The 22,881-nt window shown below is 43.9% G+C and overlaps 1 protein-coding gene across 3 annotated transcripts in view; it reads right to left on the bottom strand.

Moving 5' to 3' along the window:
• Window positions 1-22,290, bottom strand: part of TSN (translin) — a 31,543-nt gene extending 9,253 nt beyond the window's left edge. Inside the window, exons 1-6 of one of the 3 annotated variants that reach the window (XM_033231814.1) lie at window positions 21,489-22,290; window positions 19,998-20,091; window positions 18,211-18,307; window positions 15,484-15,599; window positions 13,294-13,373; window positions 10,506-11,198 (exon numbers count right to left, since the gene is read on the bottom strand). In XM_033231814.1, the coding sequence (XP_033087705.1) occupies window positions 10,965-11,198; window positions 13,294-13,373; window positions 15,484-15,599; window positions 18,211-18,307; window positions 19,998-20,091; window positions 21,489-21,554 (687 nt within the window). In that variant the 5' untranslated portion in view covers window positions 21,555-22,290 and the 3' untranslated portion in view covers window positions 10,506-10,964. Of the gene's footprint in view, window positions 1-10,505; window positions 11,199-13,293; window positions 13,374-15,483; window positions 15,600-18,210; window positions 18,308-19,997; window positions 20,092-21,488 lie in introns of those variants that run through there. The other 2 variants (XM_033231815.1, XM_033231816.1) reach the window with 2 other exon arrangements.
• Between the last annotated feature and the right edge of the window lie 591 nt (window positions 22,291-22,881).

The raw sequence follows: 22,881 nt of genomic DNA, 5'->3' as shown, positions 1-22,881 counted from the left end.
GCACAAGATCAGTTTTGAACCCTTGACACTGTCAAGTGGTGACCAGAATTCAAGCTAAAGTACAAGCCAACAAGCATGTAAGTAGGTGATAGCAGGGAGAGGATGGGCTGGCTGAGGAAGAAAAGCAGTGCCTCCTCCTCCGACTGTCTGAGACTCAAGCCATCAACCCCAGGAGTCACACAGAATGGATCACAGGACAGCTTCAAAAGTCAGATGATGTGATGAATGTAAAAATGCTTTCACAAAGCAGAAAATGGCCTACAACATCTTCTAGTTTCATAGGAATATCCAACAGTGATATGTTTTTTTCAATAATATCAAGTTTACCTAAAGCTGCCTCCTTTACATATTTTAAGTTCAGCCTGAAGGTTTCTCTGTACAGCGTGAACTATAACAAGTGGAGGTGTAAACAGACCATAGCCTACACTTATGCCAATCACTGAGTTTTGGCCAATCAAATGTAGCCATCCGTTTGAACCTTGGTTCAAATGAGGCAAACATCCAGTTGTAACCAACCAGGCTGTTTCTGTACTTCATTTTTGTTTTCTGTCCATCACTTTCCCTTTAATTTTTTTTCTCTCTTTTTTTTTTTATTTTTTATTTTTTTGAGATGGAGTTTTGCTCTTGTTGCCCAGGCTGGAGTGCAATGGCACGATCGCAGCTCACTGCAACCTCTGCCCTCTGCCCTCTGCCTCCCAGGTTCTGGTTTTTTTTTTTTTTTTTTTTTTTTTTTTTTTTTTTTTTGAGATGGTGTCTCACTCTGTTGCCCAGGCTGGAGTGCAGCGGCGTGATCTCGGCTCACTGCAACCTCTGCCTCCCGGGTTCAAGTAATTCTCTCGCCTCAGCCTCCTGAGCAGCTGGGATTACAGGCACCTGCCACCACGCCCAGATAATTTTTGTATTTTTAGTAGAGACAGGGTTTCACCATGTTGGCCAGGCTGGTCATGAACTCCTGACCTCAGGCGATCGATCCACCTGCCTCAGCCTCCCTAAGTGCTGGGATTACAGGCGTGAGCCACCACGCCCAGCCACATAGTTTTTTGGGTTTTTTTGTTTGTTTTTCCGGGACAAGTTCTCGCTCTGTCACCCAGGCTGGAGTGCAGTGGCGTGATCTTGGCTCACTGCAACCTCCGCCTCCCGGGTTCAAGCAATTCTCTGCCTCAACCTCCCAAGTAGCTGGGATTACGGGCGCCTGTCACCGGACTTTTGTATTTTTAGTAGAGACGGGGGTTTCACCATGTTAGCCAGGCTGGTCTCGAACTCCTGACCTCAGGTGGTCCACCCGCCTTGGTCTCCCACAGTGCTGGGATTACAGTCACCGCGCCCAGCCCACTTTTCTTTTTCTGTCCATAAATCTTCCACCATGTGGCTACGCTAGTCACTGAGCATACTCTGGCTCAGGAGGCTGCCCGATTTCAAATTGTTGGTTGTTCAATTAAACTCTTTTAAATTTAATTTGGCTGAAGTTTTTATTTTATCACAGCTTTGTACAAAAGGGGCCATGAAAAACGTGCTGCTAAGGGACAGAGGCAGCTTGACTGCAGAACCCGCGCATCCATGGAGCTTGCAGAGAACTGGAGACCAAGCGAACCCTCTGCACCCTGGCGAAGGAGTTCAGCAAAGAGAACAGACGGTTCACATGAGCCATTAGCTAAACAACAGTATCAAATCAAAAGGTCATAGTAGAATTCACAGGTATCTCAGAAAGTCTTTTAAAAGTCAGTAGTATATTTAGGATAAATCACAATACAAAAAATCTATACACATCTTTATAATTTTTTGGCAATTTCCCAATTTTTTTTTTTTTTTGAAACAGGGTTCTCACTGTGTCACCCAGGCACTGCAGCCTCAACTTCCTGGGCTCAAGCAATCCTCCCGCCTCAGTCCCCCTAGTAGCTGGGACTACAGCTGTGCACCACTACACCCGGCTAATTTTTGTATTTTTAGTAGAGATGGGGTTTCACCATGTTGGCCAGGCTGGTCTCAAAGTCCTGAGCTCAAGTAATCCAGATGCACCAGCCTCCCAAAGTGCTGGGATTACAGGCATAAGCCACCATGCCTAGCCAATTTCCCAATTGTCTATGATGATTTCTTATTTCTAATAAAAGCAGCACGAGTCAAAAAGGAGGAAAACATACAAAACGTATCATGAAGCAATGATACAGACATTTAGATATTCCCCACAACTCCCACCATACCTGTGACAGCACACCAGGCAGTACCAACTATATCCCCTCCCCTCCTTCCAATGTGTATTTTTTAAAAGAAAGATTAAAGCCAAGGTTTTCCTTCTCTTTCTGGAGTCAGCTCACAAATGCTTGTGCCAACCCCACTTCCTTTTTCCTCATTGAAGGTAGTTGGCAAAATATTCCTCTTTCTGTTTTTGGTTTCAGGAAAAGGTTACAGCTGCTTGATGACACAGGCAGGCCACAGCCCAAGAACCCGGGCACCCATTTTGCCAGTTTTATAAAACAATATAAGGTCACGTCCTTGTTCTTTGAGGGGGTGGGACAGTACATAAGACAGGCTTCCCAAGTCCCCTGGGCAGGACTCCTGTCGTTAATTCACTCATGCCCACCACCTCCGGGGTTGATCCCAGGAAGACTGATGGCCAAATTCTCCTGGGAACAGCTGAAGAAAGAAAAACCGGATCCATCCCTGCTGATCCTTTGTTCTTTGTCTTGGAGATTTGAGAGTTAACATCTAGATGCCAAGAAATAAAATCCAAACACTAACACTGACTGATTATGAGTCTTTGCTGTGGCTGGGCATGGTGGCTCACACCTGTCATCCCAGCACTTTGGGAGGCTGAGGCGGGTGGATCACCTGAGGTCAGGAGTTCGAGACCAGCCTAGCCAACATGGTGAAATGCCATCTCTACTAAAAATACAAAAATTAGCTGGGCATGGTGGCGGGCGCCTGTAATCTCAGCTACTCGGGAGGCTGAGGCAGGAGAATCACTTGAACCTGGGAGGCAGAGGTTGCAGTGAGCTGAGATCGCACCTCTGCACTCCAGTCTGGGCAACAGATGGAGACTCTATCTCAAAAAAAAAAAAAAAAAAAAAAAGAGTCTTTGTTGTATTGGTGCTGGGTCTAACAGTGTATCAAAGTAGAAGGGCCCAGTCCATCAACCGTGCTTCCAAAACAACCCCTTCAATGATTACGACAATCTTGCCATCTTCCCCCAGAAAGTAAAAGCAAACATCCTGCCCTTTGTACTTCCCAACTGTGAAAAATCATCCCGCGTCACTTCCACTGTCAGGGTGAGCAAAGCGTTCATTAAAGGAAACTCTGGGCCGGGCGCGGTGGCTCAAGCCTGTAATCCCAGCACTTTGGGAGGCCGAGACGGGCGGATCACGAGGTCAGGAGATCGAGACCATCCTGGCTAATACGGTGAAACCCCGTCTCTACTAAAAAATACAAAAAACTAGCCGGGCGACGAGGCGGGCGCCTGTAGTCCCAGCTACTCGGGAGGCTGAGACAGGAGAATGGCGTGAACCCAGGAGGCGGAGCTTGCAGTGAGCTGAGAGCCGGCCACTGCACTCCAGCCTGGGCGGCAGAGCAAGACAAGACTCCGTCTCAAAAAAAAAAAAAAAAAAAACAAAAAGGAAACTCTGACAGCAGGGACCAGAGGAAGCTGAAGGGGAATCTTTCCGACTTCTGAACTGGTCTTGCTGGCAGGTCCAGCTGGTGGGTCCAGACAGCGAGGCCAGCATTCGATCATGAAAAAACACAGCTGCAACGGATGAACGCACAACTCTAGCCAGAGCAGATGGCTGTGGGTAAATGTTAATTAATATTAAATGACACCAGATGATCATGAGTAACTGATGTAAGGGTCAGGCTAAATAGGTTACTGCCTTTGTCTTTTTTTTTCTAACAAGTCCAACTGTCTTCTATGGGGATTCTACATATTTTCATAGGTTTATTTTCCTTCAGCCAAAAACCTTACAGTCTTCGTAGTAAGTAAAGGATTTCTAGTGCAGTAGGAGAGAAAGCACAGTGCATCTATCACATAACGGCCCCAGCTCCTGCTTGGGCAGACCTGGACACAGGCCTCTGCCTCCTCCCATCTTCTTGGTGTCTTCAGTCACGTCCCTGGGCTCCCTCTTCATCACAATCACAGTTCCAAGATCCACTCTGTATCTAAACGACTCCCTCACCTCCAGCCTCAGGCACCCAAAATTCTAGTCCAAAAAGTACAGCCAGCCATGCAACATCTAACACAGTAAACTCAACACGTGCAAAATTGAACTTCTCATCTTCCCCTCTTCCCCCAGAAACTAGCTCCACTGTTCCCATGGATATTCTTTGAAAGCTCAGGCAGCTTTTCACTTCTCTCAGCCCCTACTCTGTCTACCCCAACTCCATCAGTCAGCAAGCTTGGCCAATTCTCTCTGCAGTGCACTCCATCTGCCCTTACCCAGTCATGCCTATCACCAGCTACCCAATCTGACCCTTACCTCAAAGACAGCAAGAGCTCGCTCACAGGTGTCCCTGCCTTTGGTCTCTCCCCATTGGTAATATGATAGATGCAGGATTCAAAGCTAGGACTGTCTGACTCCAAAGCTGCTCCCTCCTCTCCTCAAAAAAACCCTTCAGTCCTCCAATGCCCATCACTTGAAGTCCAAACCTCCTAACACCCCAATCCAAGCTTTCCTAAATCTAACAATCCAACCTTGCCAGAGTTCCTCCTCCACTCACATGGGTGACCTCCCTAACCCCATTAAATGGATACGTTTCCACATTGGTGTCAATTATTTCGCCCAACCAAAATGACCTTCTCCTAGTTCCATGCTTGTCTAAATCTCACCTCTTTCGGCGGTGGCTCACGCCTGTAATCCCAGCACTTTGGGAGGCCAAGGCAGGTGGATCACCTGAGGTCAGGAGTTCGAGACCAGTCTGGGCAACATGGTGAAACTCCGTCTCTACTTAAAATACAAACCTTAGCTTGGTGTGGTGACACGCGCCTGTAGTCCCAGCTACTCAGGAGGCTGAGGCAAGAGAATTGCTTGGACCCAGGAGGCAGAGATTGCAGTGAGCCGAGATTGTGCCACTGCACTCCAGCCTGGGCAACAGAGCAAGACTCTGTCTCAAAAAGACAAAAAAAAAAGAAAAAAAAAAAACTCACCTCCTTCATGACCTAGTTCAAGCAACAGTTCCTAAACTATAGCAATTATTCACAAGTTATTTAGAAATTAACTATTGTGCCTATGACATCTTGTCTGTTATTGCCTTAAATTTAAACTCCTAGTAGGCAACCCTGATATATTGCTGGTGGGAATTTAAAATAGTGCAGCCACTTTGGAAACAGATTGGCAGTTTCTTAAAAAACTAAACATAAACTTACCATTTTTACCACAGATTCCTAGGTACCTATCCAAAAGAAATAAACTCACGTTCACACACAGACTTGCATGCTAGTGTTCGGAGCAGCATTATTCATAATAGCCAAAAAAATGGAAACTTAAATATGTCACCATGTGATGAATGTATAGATAAAATGTGGAATATCTCACTGGATTCACACCTGTAATCCCAGCACTTCGGGAGGCCAAGGCAGGCGGACCACCTGAGGTCAGGAGTTCAAGACCAGCCTGGCCAACACGGCAAAACCAGCCTGGCCAAGATGGCGAAACCCTGTCTCTACTAAAAATACAAAACTTAGCTGGGCGTGGTGGCACACACCTGTAATCCCAGCTATTCGGGAGGTTGACACAGGAGAATCGCTTGAACCCGGGAGGCAGAGGTTGCAGTGAGCCAGGATCGTGCCACTGCACTCCGGCCTGGGTGACAGAGCAAGACTCCATCTCAAAAAAAAAAAAAAAAGTGGAATATCCAAACAATGGAATACTACTTAGCAATAAAAAGGAACAAACTAACATATGTTATGAACCTTAACAATATTAGGCTAAGTGAAAAGACACAAGAAATCATTTACTGTAGGAGTCCATTTCTATGAAATATCCAGAAAAGGCTAATTTAGAGATGAAAATTAGATTAGCGTCACCTAGGGCTGGCAGGAGGAGCAGGGATATTTTGGAGAGATTAAAAAAAGTTCTAAAACTGATTTATGGTGATGCTTCCAGCCCATGGTAAATTAAATCATTGATTCGTATACTTGACATGGGTCAATTTTATGTGTGAATGTATTTCAATAAAGCTGTTATAAATAAATCATAGTAGGCACTCAAATATTAGTTGAATATTTAACCTCTTACCTGTTTAATATCTTTTCTCACCACCTCCTCCCCTGCAACTAGACCTAAACATCTTGAGGGTGACGACCAAGTCTATTTATTTTCATGCTTATTTTTATGACAAACCACACTTAGCCCAAAGGTAAACATACGCTTTGTGCTCTTAACTATTTGTGGATTTGATGTTTGCCTTGTCTGGCTATGAAGGGATGCTGTGCAAGAGCATCCAGGAAGAAATGGTCTGTTAGAATGTCGAGGCAGAATAACTGGGCTCTGAATAGCAGCTCTTTCATTTCATAGCTCTGAATTCACAGCCAACTAACTGCCCTCTCTAAGCCAAGTCTAAAATATGGAAAATAACAGTAGCTACCTCACAGAGTTGTTACAAGGACAAAATGAGGTAACTAAACAAAATGTTTAGCCCAGCGCATGGAACATGTAGAGCTCACTGAATGTTGGCTTAAAATGTAACACAAATCCAAGGCAAATGCACACACACCAGAGAACTCTGCCAAACAGGAGAGGGGTCCTGGGGCATCGTCTCTCCCTCCCAAGCCAATTGGTGTTTATGTGTATATGGAAATATTACTACTATATATTTAACAAATGGAACTAAACATCCCCCAAAACTTCAATATTTGTCTATCCATCCTCTCATCCTACAAGATAAGATTTCACTTCCTGACCCCCTTATGGTTTAGCAGGGCCACATGTCTAGCTCTAAACAATGAATTGAGGGTGGGTGTGGTGGTTCACGCCTGTAATCCCAATACATTGGGAGGCCAAAGTGGGAGGATCACTTGAGCCCAGGAGTTTGAGACTAGCCTGGGCAACATAGTGAAACCCTGTCTCTATAAAAAATTTTAAAAATTAGCCAGGCATGGTAGCACGCACCTGTAATCCCAGCTATTAATACTAGGGAGGCTGAAGTGGGAGGACTGCCTAAGCCCAGGAGGTGAAGGTTGCAAGTGAGCCCAGATTGCACTAATGCACTCCAGCCCTGGTAACAGAGCCAGACTATCTCCAAAAAAATCAATAATTGTCAGAGTGACCAGATCATGTATTTGTGCAAGACACTCCACAACTCCTTCCCTCTCCCACTAAAACTAGCAATGGTTCAGTTGGTGGCTGCTCTGTCACCCTGCATAAGGACAAGGTGGAACAGATCCCCAGCTAAGCTGCAATGGAGAGGGAAGGCGAGTGAGAAACAAATCTTGTTCTTTGCCTATGAGCTCTGGTGGTGTTCCCACAGGACAACCTAACCTAACCTGACAGATTAGTCATGGAGCTCCCAGGCTGTAGATTATTTTAAATCCCTCACCCAAAAACCTAAGATCCTTTATTCCCTGGCTTCTGAAACAAACCACTCTTCCCATTCTGTTAGCCTCTCTGATCATTTCTCCACTTCCTCGTGGACTCCATTTCCTCTGCCTACCTTGTTAAGCCATGCTATTAACCAAGAATTTGTCCGCAGCTTGTGACTCTTCTCATTGTAAACGCTCTCCAGGGAGATCTTACCCACTTTTGATTTATGACACTGGCTGCTCCAGTGTCATCAACCCAACACATCCAAAAGCAAATGCATCAGCTGCCCAGCCCCCTTCGGACATGCGATCTTCCTACACTCCTCACCTCAGTGAATGGCACCAAACCTGGGCCAGGAACCTGGCAGTGATGCTAGATTCCTCCCCTTCCCGTCTCGTCTCGTCCCACTACCCGCACCCAGCCCACTCATTCAACCAACTAGTCCTGGAAATTTTACCGCCTTTAAATGTTTGCTGTTGTTGTTCAGGGGAAGGGACATTGTTTATTTTTGCTTGTTTGTTTGATGCTTATTACAGTAGATACTAAAAAAAAAAAAAAAAAAAAATTTCAGGCTCAGGGAAAGTCTTATTTTGGTGTCAGCCCTGACTGTGACGCTCTATCTGAAAAGGAGGACAAACGGTTTAATCCAGACCAAGAAACAAGCAAACTTTAATTTCTGAGTACACAATTATGAAACTATGCCAGTAGCAACCTGCATGTTTGTCTCATCTCTTTAGCCACTTAAGGTCTCAAAACACTGCCAAAGCTTTCCTTCTCTATTAAACTCCCTTAAGCATTGCTCATATTATTATTCAAGTTTAAGACATGGCAAATATCCCCAAGTGTATATGGCTGGTTATCTTCTTATAAATGAATCCATAAGACAGTGTCTCCTAATCCATCTCTATTTTCTCTAACCTGCTTGATTTTCTACAATTGAAGAAAGTAATTCTGGTATACTAAAACCAGAGCCCAGGTTTCTCAACATCTTCAGTTAAATGACCTTTAATTCCCCAATCAAGGTATAACACACAAATGTTATCTGCGCTTTACAGCATAGAAATCTGAGCGGCTGGTGTCTTTTGGTTAGTGTAACCATTACACAGCAGTATGTGCTTGTCACCCCGGTCTTCTTTAGCCTCAAAAAATATTCAGAATTTGTTATGCACATGGGAGATTTCTTACAGCAGCACACTCACTTACAAAAAGACCAAAAAAATTTTATTGCTTTACAACAAGCCAGCAACAAACACAACTGAGTAAGTATAAACATGACACTTCTAAATCCTCAAATGGAATTCCAAGACCAGAGTGTGCTTCTCCACTTAAACTGCATTTGTTAGAACTGAAATCCACAACTTCTGGCAAGTACTTCAATATTCTCAAGCAGAATCAATACTTAAAGAGGTTAAAAAAAAAAAAAACCCTATTCTCAAACTTACTGCCTTATGTGTGATGATCTAATTTAAAAGTCTTTCATGCTTGATCCTGGCAGTGCTACTAATGCACATTTTAAGTGACCGTCATGGGCACTTTTAAGAACCTAACTTCACAAAAGAGCTGTCAAGAAAATTGTTCTAAAATCCCAATGCACAGTAACTCATGCCTCATTTCAACTGCTTTCCTCGTGATGAAAAAATGTAGTCAGCCTTTAACTTGGCCTGATAAAAGCTGTGAAGAGTATGCCAAATAGCCCCTCATACAAACAGGAAGCCCAAATTGTTGATCAGGTTGATCAGGCAAGAAAAGGTGACACTTTTAGATACTTTGTATTATTCTTTTTTTTTTTTTTTTTTTTTTTTTTTTTTTTTTTTTTTTGAGACGGAGTCTCGCAGTCGCCCAGGGTGGAGTGCAGTGGCCGGATCTCAGCTCACTGCAAGCTCCGCCTCCCGGTTTAAGCCATTCTCCTGCCTCAGCTCCCGAGTAGCTGGGACTACAGGCGCCCGCCAACTCGCCCGGCTAGTTTTTGTATTTTTTTTAGTAGAGACGGGGTTTCGCCGTGTTAGCCAGGATGGTCTCGATCTCCTGACCTCGCGATCCACCCGTCTCGGCCTCCCAAAGTGCTGGGATTACAGGCTTGAGCCACCGCGCCCGGCCTGATACTTTGTATTATTCTGGAAAGCACTTTCCTTTCAGTGAGTGCAAAGTAACTATGGATTAAGTCACCATTTTAATCATCTCAATTCGATAGCAAGAGTTTCCTGGCACACACTCTTAGTACTACCTGAAAATTGAAGACCACCAATAGTATTTACATGACTTGCCCCAAACTGTACATTTAAAACCTGACAGTCACTAACAACCTGAAATTTCTTACTCTAAAACATATTACCAAATCCCACTGATCTATTTTGTGTGTGCTTTCGTGTTTTTGTTTTTGTATAGAGATGGAGTCTCACTTCGTTGCCCAGGGTGGTCTCGAACTCCTGAGCTCAAGCAATCCCCCTGCCTCAGCCTCCCAGTGTGCTGGGATTACAGGTGTGAGCCACCACGCCCAGCCTGATTTATTTATAATTCACTATTTTATCTTTCTTCCAGACAAAGCAAAGCATTTTTCTCTAACAACATAATAGTCAGGATTTTGCTTATTAACTTATGTGGGTGGTTTTATACTCCCAGATCAAATGATCTAGCTGACTACCAGAAAAAAGGTTTCATAGTTTAGGAATATATCATATCACGTGTTAGTTCCAAATGTACGTGAAGACAATTTTTAATTGCCGCAATAGCAGAATATTAAGGCAACATGAGAAAGCAGAGGTGTTTTAAAACACTAAGCCCTCTACTCCCTGCATGGTGGAGAACCAAATGATGTTACTAAATCCCTTAATACAAAAACTTTCCAAAATAATCTGTTGAGCTTGACTTCGCAGTTTAATCTTGTATATTTTGATGGCAGTGAGAGAGAACCTGGAGCTATAATTCTCTTGGCAAAAAAATTCAACATCTGATTTACTCACAATGCTTAAAATAAGGAAGGGAAAATATAAAATAAGTTTTCCTTGCTTGGCAACCATCTTTTTAATTCTCTATTTTAATACTGTATCCAGGCTATGCCTGGGTGTGGATGGCTAACTCGCATATAGAAAGTATCAAGCATCACATCTGGAAGAATCACAAACGAGACAATGAACTTCTCAATCAGTACATCAACAGTCAAGGTAAGCAAGAAAAGGACTTTACCAAGAAACTAACATTTACACTTTCTGACGGAACTGAAATACACTGAATTACAGAGCAAATTCACTGAAACAACAAAGAAAATTCTGTCCATGTAAAGGCTATTATTTTTTTACCCCCAAAAAAGTGTTTCAATTCTGATACTCACACCACAACTGGTTAAGAAAATAAAGCGCAGTGTTTAGCAACTGGGCATCCTAACTACCGTAAGAGGCACTCTGTGCTCACCCCTTCCTGGCAACCGCTGAGGTCAGCAAGGCCAGGAGCAAGGAGAGCCTCCTATTTTTCAACACAAGCTGCTGCCGTCTCCTTATTGAAGCCCCGGATGGAGAGATCATAGACCACCTCCTCTACTTTCTTCACGTCATATTTCAATCCGTCGTAGCGCTTCCTCAGGGAGTCATTTTTCAGGTTGAGAAGGCGGAAACCGGAATCCAGCTCATTGATGAAGGTGGAGATGTGGAGGGGTCGGGAGTAGTCTCCAGCAGTCACGCTGTTGACAGACAGCCTTGACTGTACCAGGAAAGAGAAATCAGGGGCTTGTTACAACATGCTCCTCCTCAGCGCATCTTCCTCTGAATCACAGCCACAAGAGCCGCAGGTCTAGACAGCTGCGTTCATGCTCTATCTCAGGGCACATGCAAGCACAGACAAGACAGGAGCTGCTCCGAAAAGAATCCCACTGAAAATCAGACCATTTCTGCCAAGTAAAATGTAATATTACTAACATCTAAAATTTCTCTAATTTCTTAAACTGGCTATTGCATAATAAAGTGTTACATTACATACACAAGCATCTTTACAGCTCATCTGCTATCATAACGAAGAAATAAACCACAAAGTAATCACAGCAGCTCCACTATCTCTTCCAACCTTGGCCAAATGATCACATTTCTAGAGCCCACCTACTAAGCTGCAACTCTAATCACCTAGAATCAAGCAAGGCAGACTTGGGATAAGAATCTAAAATTACATCAGTGTAACCCTGTCTTGAAGGAGAACTAAGATTGATTTCAAGACTCAACTCAAGACTCCCCTTCTCAGTGTCAGTATACAACCACCCACTGCTCCATTTGACTGGCTTTTAAAAATATATTAAAATAATAAAAAAGATTCCCCTTTCTGTAAAATCCTCTCCACTTTCCCAGGTTTACCTACACCACCCCTTTAGTGCATTCGCAACATATGGGTTCTTTTTGTCTCACATAAAGGTTTTGTTGTTGTTGCTGTTTTTAATATAAATCAAGAAGGGGTCTTGTTTTGTTGCTTAGGCTGGTGTGGAACCCCTGACCTCAAGTGATCCTCCCACCTGGGCCTCCAAAACTGCCAGGATTACAAGTGTAAGCCACTGCACCTGGCCCCAACATGTATGGTCCTAAAGACACCTTCCACTTAACAACTAATACTAACAAGATGCTTCGTGTTTACTGGTCAAGTGTCTCGAAAAAGCCAGGCAAGTGGTACAGCCTGCAAGTGGACCCCATTACCCATTCTCACCATCTCCCTCAGGTTTTCAGTGCACACACACCCACTCCAATAGACTCCATTTCTGCCTCCCCTGCAGGCAAGGCACCAGAATGTTAACAGAAGTTGTGTGTACAACTTGAAAGAAATGTCCTCAAAGCGAGAGGGCATATCCTTTTTCCTATTTCCTCCTACTGCTGGCTAGAGTGAAGATATGACTAGAGCAACAGTTCTGGAATATAAGAAAGAAGCTGAAGCTAGAAGAACCTAGGGCCAAAGATCAAGGAATCATCAGACCAGCCCTGGACTGCTTTCCTCTGGAACAAGGACAAGCAAACTTTTTCTTAACGAGCCAGATAGTAAATATTTTCACCTCTGCAGACTGGCACAGTCTCTATCACAACTACTCAATTTTGCTACTGATAGTTTTTTTTTTTTCTTTAGACTTTTACAAGGCAATTTCCCTAGATAGTGATTAAAGGAATAAAGAATAAGAATAACTTATATGGTTATACAGACAAATGAGTCTCCAAAACAATTACATGAATTAACAGTTACCAGGAATAGGCCGGGCGCGGTGGCTCAAGCCTGTAATCCCAGCACTTTGGGAGGCCGAGACGGGCGGATCACGAGGTCAGGAGATCGAGACCATCCTGGCTAATACGGTGAAACCCCATCTCTACTAAAAAATACAAAAAACGAGCCGGGTGACGAGGCGGGCGCCTGTAGTCCCAGCTACTCGGGAGGCTGAGACAGGAGAATGGCGTGAACCCGGGAGGCGGAGCTTGCAGTGAGCTGAGAGCCGGCCACTGCACTCCAGCCTGGGCAGCAGAGCAAGACTCTGTCAAAAAAAAAAAAAAAAAAAAAAAAACAGTTACCAGGAATAGATGTTTACTATCCTAAAACGAAGAGGTCTTATCATCTGTTAAAAATTCTTAACTCAGTAAGTATGCACTCATCATTTGATCTGGCTTTTCTCTGATGCCTAGGAAACTGTAACACATACAGTGCCAGTCAGTGACTACCCGGTGACTGAGAGATGGCTTAGAAAAGAATTAAGACGTTCTGAATTTTGGTACCCATTTTAAAAACTGACAGTGAAGCAGAAAGATCAAAAAAGCAACCAGCAAGTTACTGAGCTTACCAGTTCACTGGCAAGAATTAGAACTCCTGAGAGATAATCTTCTACATCCAGATGAAAACCTTTCTCCCGATCTGGCTCAACTAAAAAACACATGAAAATAAAGTCATGCTGTGAATCCAAGTCAAGCCTCAGAATATAAAAATATACACATAATTTCTCCCAAAGTAAGTGAAGAAAGGATGAATCTTTTAAAAACTGGCTTTTTAATATATTCACACCCTTGGCAACTAGACCTCACTGTGGATTTTTTGAGTTCTTAAGCAAAATTCAATTCAGTCTTCCCTCAAAAAGTAATACTATCAAAAATGGTATCGAGTTGTGTCAGAGAATATACTTCTTGTTAGAAAGTGCATGATAAAGCATCTAAGAAAGGAGTTACGATATTTGCAACTATCAAATGGCTGACAAACACACACACAAAATGAGACTAAGCAGATGTAGCAAAATGTTAACAAGTGGTAAATCTAAGTGGCGCGTAAACAGGTATTCATTTTACTACTCTTTCCATTTTTATGTAGGCTTGAAAGTTTTAAAAATTCAATTTTAAAAACTAAAGCAAGTACAAATAAATTTGCCATTGTTATTTTTAGCTTTTGTTTTTCCAAATATAGTCGGCACTCTGCACAAACTGTGGATCGAAAACATTTGGGAAAAGGCCAGGTGCAGTGGCTCACGCCTGTAATCCCAACATTTTGGGAGGCCAAGGCAGGCGAATCACGAGGTCAGGAGTTCAAGACCAGCCTGGCCAACATGGTGAAACCCCATCTCTACTAAAAAAAACACAAAAGGCCGGGCGCGGTGGCTCAAGCCTGTAATCCCAGCACTTTGGGAGGCCGAGACGGGCGGATCACGAGGTCAGGAGATCGAGACCATCCCGGCTAACACGGTGAAACCCCGTCTCTACTAAAAAATATAAAAAATTAGCCGGGCGAGGTGGCGGGCGCCTGTAGTCCCAGCTACTCGGGAGGCTGAGGCAGGAGAATGGCGTGAACCCGGGAGGCGGAGCTTGCAGTGAGCTGAGATCCGGCCACAGCACACTAGCCTGGGCGACAGAGCGAGACTCCGTCTCAAAAAAAAAAAAAAAAAAACACAAAAAATGGGCCGGGGTGGTGGCTCACACCTGTAATCCCAGCACTTTGGGAGGCTGAGGCGGGTGGATCACCTGAGGTCAGGAGTTCAAGACCAGCCTGACCAACATGGAGAAACCCCGTCTCTACTAAAAATACAAAATTACCCGAGTGTGGTGGTACATGCCTGTAATTCCAGCTACTCAGGAGGCTAAGGTAGGAGAATTGCTTGAACCCAGGAGGTGGAGGTTGTGGTGAGCCGACATTGTGCCATTGCACTACAGCTGGGCAACAAAAGCAAAACTTCATTTTGGGGGGAAAAAAAAAAATTAGCTGGGCGTAGTGGCAGGCACCTGTAATCTCAGCTACTCAGGAGGCTGAGGCAGAATTGCTTGAACCTGGGAGGTAGAGGCTGCAGTGAGCTGAGATTATGCCACTGCACTCCAGCCTTGGCGACAGTGAGATTCTATCTCAAAATATATATATATAGCCGGGCGCGGTGGCTCAAGCCTGTAATCCCAGCACTTTGGGAGGCCGAGACGGGCGGATCACGAGGTCAGGAGATCGAGACCATCCTGGCTAACATGGTGAAACCCCGTCTCTACTAAAAAAATACAAAAAACTATCCGGGCGAGGTGGCGGGCGCCTGTAGTCCCAGCTACTCCGGAGGCTGAGGCGGGAGAATGGCGTAAACCCAGGAGGCGGAGCTTGCAGTGAGCTGAGATCCGGCCACTGCACTCCAGCCTGGGCGACAGAGCGAGACTCCGTCTCAAAAAAAAAAAAAAAAAAAAAAAAAATATATATATATATATATATATATATATTTACATAGCACTTACACTGTATTAGATATGTTAAGAAATCTAGAGACGATTTAAAGTATGTGGGAGGATGTGTATAGGTTATATGCAAATACTACACCAGCTATATAGGGACTTGAAGATCCTCAGATTTGGGTATTGGCAGAGCTCTGGAACCACTCCTCCTCAGATACCAAGCTACAACCACAAGTGGTTTCTAGCTAATTCTTATTTGTTTTAAGAAACAAAGTACAACCACCCTTTCCACCAAAAACTAAGCAACCATGCCTGATTCTGCAGATCCCACTAATTAAGACACTTACTGCCAAGAATTTCTGTAACCGCTTCTCGAGTCACTAGTGTTTCTGTTTCCAAATACACAACAAATGCTGCCAAGAAGACCAAGCGCTGCAACACAAACCTCCAGTGCTCATGAAATCTGCATGAAAATAAGCAAATTTAGCCTCCAAGGTTAGGGACCTTCAGAAAGATGGGTTTAATACAGTCATGTTCAAACGGTTTAGAAATGGGATCATTTTTCAAATAAAATCTTATGCAAACCCCCAACATGTAAAGAGAACTATGACATTTAGCATAAATTTTACAAGTTGAAATTTATAACAATTATTTAAGTTTAATCAGTGAGAAATATGGTCTAATTCTGAGGAGTATGAAAATTTACACCCAGTGTGATGGCTCACACCTGTAATCCCAGCACTTTGAGAAGCAGAGGCAGGTCGATCACCTGAAGTCAGGAGTTCAAGACCAGCCTGGCCAACATGGCAAAACCCCGTCTCTACTAAAAATACAAAAATCAGCCGTGCGTGGTGGCGTGTGCTCATAGTCCCAGCTACTCAGGAGGCTGAGGCAGGAGAATCACTTGAATCTGGGAGGTGGAGTTTGCAGTGAGCAAGATCACACCACTGCACTCCAACCTAAGCGACAGAGACTCCATCTCAAAAAAAAAAAAGAAAGAAAAGAAAAAAAGAAAACTGAAGGTTACAGATGACAAAAGCAATTGTGCTTTCTAAATTTCATCAGTAAGAACAATGATACTGCTCTGAAAAAAATAAAACTTTGCAACTGATGACTGAAGACAACTGCAGTTATATATCATCCTCAACGTATTCCTACATTTTTATTTGAGTGCAGGATACCAAGAAAATTCTGAATCACAAAATTACCATTTGCAATCACTAAACAAATGGACTTAAAACAGAATACTGAGCTAGAAGCCTGAAAAAAGAAAAGGAAATTTTACAACCTGTGGATATTTATGCAATGCCTCCTGATTTTCAAATGTGGCAATACATTCAAAAAAAGGTCTCGACACAATGCAGGTCACACAAACCCTTCTGAAGACCAAATCCAGCCAGAGGGTAGCCTGTGTGTGACCTCCAGAGAAAATGGTCTCTAAATACCCCACCCGTTCTACTGTCCTACCTCTCTCTGTGCTTCAGCTATGACAACAGCGGTCCCTGACCTTTTCAGCACCAGGGACCAGTTTCGTCTAAGACAGTTTTTCCACAGAAGCAGGGCAGATGGTTTCAGGATGAAACTGTTCCACTTCAGATCATGAGGCATTAGACTCTCATAAGGAGCACGCAACCTAGATCTCTTGCATGCACAGTCCACAATAGGGTTCGCACTACTCTGAGAATTGAATGCTGCCACCGGTCTGACAGGAGGTGGAGCTCAGGCAGTATTGCAAGTGATGTGGAGCAGCCTGTAAATCAGAAGAAGCTTCACTCGCTCACCCACCGCTCACCTCCTTCTGTGCATTCTGGTTCCTAACAGGCCACAGACCAGTACCAGTCCACGGCCTGGGGGTTGGGAACCCCTGCCTTACAGCAAGGATCAGCAGATTTTTTCTGTAAAGGGCCAAGTAGTAAATATTTTAGGCTTTGTGGGCCACTTTCACTGTTATGTATTCTTATCTCGGCGTTTTCCTTTTTTTAAACAACTCTTGAAAAAACAAAAGCAGTTCTTAGCTCCCAGAGGCAAGAGCCACTAGTGGTTTATCAACCTCCGCCTTAAAAGAATATTCTCATGAGGTTATACTATCCACCCCTGAAAATATTCATCCTATTTACTGTTGATATATATGCCTTACAAGAACATCTTTTTCAGTAAGAAAATTAAAATGAGTAGAAATTCTTGATTCAGATACAGTTCTTCCCAGTTTAACACCTATGAAACCAGGAGACATTTCACAATCCATGTTTCACAATTTTTTTTTTTTTTTTTTGAAATGGCGTCTCACTCTGTCGTCCAGGCTGGAGTGCAACGGCGCGATCTTGGCTCACTGCAATCTCCACCTCCCAGGTTCAAGCGATTCTCCTGCCTGAGCCTCCGAAGTAGCTGGGACTACAGGCATGAGCCACCATACCGGGCTAATTTTTGTATTTTTAGTAGAGACGGGGTTCTGCCATGCTGGCCAGGCTGTCTCGAACTCCTGACCTCAGGTGATCTGCCCGCCTTGGCCTCCAAAAGTGATGGGATTAGAGGCTGAGCCACCACGCCTGGCCCATGTTTCACATTTATGACTGGCACAATTTTCCTTCCCTACTGGTACATAAAATAATGGCGTATCTTAAAATCAACAGTGTTGACTTTAACAAGAAAACATGGCATAAAATATTAGTTAATTATGTTACTTGGCAGTGAAACTCAAGCTTCAAAATAAAACTCAACTCCGTATGTATACTGCCAGCTAATCTCATTATTTCACTAACTATAGTTCACCCAATTTCACAAGAAACTTGAATACAGCAAAAAGATATTCTCACTTTTGACCCTCATACCACATTTTCTTTTTAATTGCTTTTACACTGCAAAAGTAATACATGTTCCTTAAGATTCAGAAAGTAAAAAGAAGAAAAAAATAAAATCACCAATTTTTGTCATGACCATTATCAGTTTGGTTCTTTCTCTTTTTGTTACTTCTACACAGAAGGATGCTTGCCTAGTTGTAAGTAATCATTAAGTACGTATAATTTTTCTCCTTTTTTTACTTAACATTATAAAATAATGCTATTTTTCTTACAAACCTGTAATACTGTTCAGCAGGAAATTTGGTCTTCAAAGATGTTAGATGTGTTTTTACTGTACCAAAATGTTCTCGAGCTTTCAAACACCTCTTTGGAACTAATCACAAAAGATAACCAAATGTAATAATGAAAAACTTACCAAATTTCAAATACAGTTCTTGCTTAATAATCTAAGTAATCTATCTGGAAATTAATAAACTTTTTTTTTTAACCTCACAACTAATGTACACATCTCTGCTTTTCTTTTTTTTTTTTTTGAGACGGAGTCTCGCTCTGTCGCCCAGGCTGGAGTGCAGTGGCCGGATCTCAGCTCACTGCAAGCTCCACCTCCCGGGTTTACGCCATTCTCCTGCCTCAGCCCCCCAAGTAGCTGGGACTACAGGCGCCCGCCACCTCGCCCGGCTAGTTTTTTGTATTTTTTTAGTAGATACGGGGTTTCACCGTGTTCACCAGGATGGTCTCAATCTCCTGACCTTGTGATCCGCCCGTCTCGGCCTCCCAAAGTGCTGGGATTACAGGCTTGAGCCACCATGCCCGGCCACATCTCTGCTTTTCAACCTGGCTCTCAAAAAGTATCATCCCCAGTTTCCCCACTAATTAGCTATACCGAAAAATAAAAACTTGCTAAAAGGGAATCTATTAGGAGACACATTGGTAATGGGTTAGGTTGTCATAAATAACGTCATCCTTAAGGAGCTGCACACCAGCTGCTATTCCTGTTCCCTCCTCAGAGGATGCATAAAATTGGATTGCTTCTTCCTCCCGTATTTGGCAGAAAAAAGCCTTTACCAAGTATTCACAATCAGGATGACCAACTCCGTATCATTAAGACAAATGACTTGCCTCTACCACGTGTAAATACATTATTACAGCATTGTTGTATCTGAAAACATGCTTCAGGTCATTTAGCTGTGCTGGCTATGCCTTACAATGAAGGTTCCATGTCTAAACTTGACATATTTTACTTTCATTCAAGAGGCTGACTATAAACACATTAATTTGAGAACATTTTATACTGTTAATCTCATATTAAAAGGTACTCAATCACTGAAAGGCTGGATTCAAATACACACTGGTGCATACACACACATATACACACACACACAGAAGGGCCAAATAAAAGTCACTAGATAACATAAAAGAGTTATAAACCCTTGGGCCAGGCGCAGTGGCTCACACCTGTAATCCCAGCACTTTGGGAGGCCGAGGCAGGCGGATCATCTGAGGTCAGGAGTGCAAGACCAGCCTGGCCAATAGAGTGAAATCCCGTCTCTACTAAAAATACAAAAAAAAAAAAGTTGCTGGGCGTGATGGCGGGCACCTGTAATACCAGCTACTTGGGAGGCTGAGGCAGGAGAATCACTTGAACCTGGGAGGCGGAGGCTGCAGTGAGCTGAGACGGCGCCACTGCACTCCAGCCTGGGCAACAAGAGCGAAACTCTGTCTCGCGAGAAAAAGTAAATACATAAATAATAATAAACCCTTTTCCCACTTACCCTGAGAATACTGTGCTAGCAGAAAGCTGCACTTCTTTTTTCTAAACAGGAAATGGGTTAAGCAATTGTAATTATCATCAGTAGAATGCCATCACAATAGAAAACATCTCTATTTAAACCATACTATCTGGCAGTGGAAGAAAAATCAACCAAAATTATCAAATCACCTACTTCTTCAATTTTTACTCACCGTAAAGCATGATAGCCATTTTTCATTATAAAATGTCTTCCGGATAGAAACTCACTCTCTAAATAAGAGACTGATAATTGGGTATAAAACAAAGAACTTACTGTCCTGAAACCCAGCACCCTGATGGACCCCTTGCAGTAGAGTTAAAATCTCTCGAGCTGTTTGTTCTAAACTCTGTACAACTTTTCGGATTTCCTAGAGAGAATTAAAAATAAAAATCAGATACTCAACAGAATTATTGGCATACACTCACACCAAACACATTAGTTTATGTGATCTATCATAACCAAGTTTGAATCCTGACTTTTTTCCACTTATTTCCTCTGTAAGACTTCAAAAAGTCACTAAAAAGCCTTAGATTCCTCAGGTACTCACTCTTTAAAGGATGATAGCCACCCATTCACCCCAACGATTCAGTTGGGACACTATAATGGAGGATGTGTGTGAACGTAACTTGCAGAATGAAGAGTTAAATGCAATACAAGAGTTGGGTATTTACACTTCTTTTTCTTTTTTGTTTTTGTTTTTGAGACGGAGTCTCACTCTGTCACCTAGGCTGGAGTGCAACGGCGCGATCTCAGCTCACCACAATCTCCACCTCCTGAGTTCAAGCAATTCTCCTGCTTCAGCCTCCCAAGTAGCTGGGATTACAGGCGTTCGCAACCATGCCCAGTTAATTTTCTTTTCTATTTTTAGTAGAGACAGGGTTTCGCCATGTTGGTCAGGCTGGTCTCAAACTCCTTACCTCAAGTGATCCACCCGCCTCGGCCTCCCAAAATGCTGGAATTACAGGCATGAGGCGCCGCTCTCGGCCTCTAATTCATTTTTAAAATATTCACTGAGCATACTTATGTGTGAGGCACTGTGTAAATACTGGGGAATCAAGCACACAATCCCTTCCCTCTGACGGTTTAACATACAATGGGGGAGAAGATTTTTTTTTTAAATAATCAACATTACACACATTAAAGAGTTAATGTGCTACTAGAAAACATAACAGGAAATCGATCGTTTAGACTGTGACGTCAATGACATAAATACGAGACAATCACGAAAAGAACGGGAAAGAAGCAAATTCCAGGAAAAGCGAACAGGCAGGAAGCTATCTGGCGCACTAGAAAAGGTAAAGTGAACATCATACACAAAGACAGAGAGCATAAATGAGATTGACGAGAGACCATGTGAGCCACAGCAGGGTCTGATTTTTTATCCTATGTGGGATAGGAAACCATAGCAGAGTTTGAAGCAGATCACATGTGCTTTTAAGACACCAACAAAAATACACGAAACGCTCATTCGCTGAAGACCAGGTGCTAATCGAGCCTTCGATATAAACGAGTGCTGAAAAGAAGTAAAACTGACACAAATGAGGCAGGTGATGCTTAGAAGCTGAGACCCGAACACGGGGAATCAGGACAGAGCGGCAAGATTTGGGGCGGGGGCGGGGAGTGTCCTAACCTAAAGCTAGAGGAGAAGCAACCCACCCTCGGAGGCGTCCCCACCGCCCAAGACTGAGCGACAGAGGAGGGTCGGGCGCAGTGGCCCACCTAGGCATGGAAAGGCAAAGGGAATGGGGAAGGGAGGGGGCTCGCCTCTCGGATGTCCTGCTCGGCAGCCAAAAAGCCCTGCAGCTCCACGAAGATCTCGCTCACAGACATGGCGCCAGCTGCACAACAATCAGCCAGTGTAGCAAGGGCGGCCAGGGAAGTGGACGCCGGAGGCAACCAGCGCAATCAATCGCAACGGCCGCCGCTATCGCCGCGTCCCCCCGGTCTTACGCCACGACCGTCGCTGGGGTCCTCCGAGGCCTGCGGCGCGCCGGAGGACGGGCTGTCCGCCGCGCTGCCTGAGGCGCCCTCCGCGAGGCGCGCGTCCAAAGAGCAGAGGAGGGGGAGAGTGGGCGGGGCCTCAGTCTGAGGCCTTCAGACAGGCATCGACAGAAACAACCTGCGGGGGGGGGGCCCTCGGAGCACGTGGGCCTGAGGGAGGGCGGGGACTGGCTTGTGGGTGGTGCGGACGAGCGGGGTTGTTTAGGTTACATGTATGTATTTATTTCCTACACTACAGCGGTTGGGGGGAAATATTTCACAACGAAAGAGTATGCACAAAAAAACAGGTGCAGAAGAATGTAGACAGAGTGCAGCCTTCGTGAGAAAGTAGGGGGCCGGTGCATTTACATTCCAAAAAAAGTAAAATAAAAGTAACGTATGTAGGACTGTGAATAGGGAATGGATTGGAAACGAAAATTTTCTGTGTAAATCTTTTATTTTAATGTCTTCTCTGTATGGCTGTATTACCTATTTTTAAATTAAACGGATTTTTTAAGCGTGGGCGGTGGGATGTTTCTCTTTCCACTCACACCTTGCCCTAATTCCCCTTCCATGCCCTATAACTGTTTCCTCTTTTTTCTTGAAGAGTTATTTCATACACAAATACTGTGTGTGTGTTCTTGAACAGTTATTCCATACACAAATACAGTGTGTGTGTGTTGCACTCGCTAGATGAATTGGAATGATTCTTATCTAAATTATAACTTACTGCTTGCTTTGTGCCTGACGTTATTCAAAACTCTTTACATGAAGGATCATATTTAATTCTCATTATATGAGAAGAATTTCATGTCCATGAAGAAGACAGACCACTAGCACCTACATTTTAAAAAAATTATCCCCCGGGCGCGGTGGCTCACACGTGTAATCGCAGCACTTTGGGAGGCCGAGGCTGGCAGATCACGAGGTCAGGAGTTCGAGACCAGCCTGATCAATATGGTGAAACCCCGTCTCTACTAAAAATATAAAAATTAGCCTGGCGTGGTGGTGTGCGCCTGTAATCCCAGCAACTCGGGAGGCTGAGGCAGGAGAATCGCTTGAACCCAGGAGGCAGAGGTTGCAGTTAGCCAAGATCACACCACTGCACTATAGCCTGGGCAACAGAGAGACTCCGCCAAAAAAAAAAAACCCTTTCTTAGCTCCTGTTTGTTCTCCC

The sequence above is a fragment of the Trachypithecus francoisi genome, unplaced genomic scaffold (assembly GCF_009764315.1).
Source record: "Trachypithecus francoisi isolate TF-2019V2 unplaced genomic scaffold, Tfra_2.0 Lachesis_group13, whole genome shotgun sequence".
NCBI lineage: Eukaryota > Metazoa > Chordata > Mammalia > Primates > Cercopithecidae > Trachypithecus > Trachypithecus francoisi.
The sequence above is the reverse complement of the archived record's forward strand: the minus strand, read 5'-3'. Positions and strand labels throughout refer to the sequence as shown.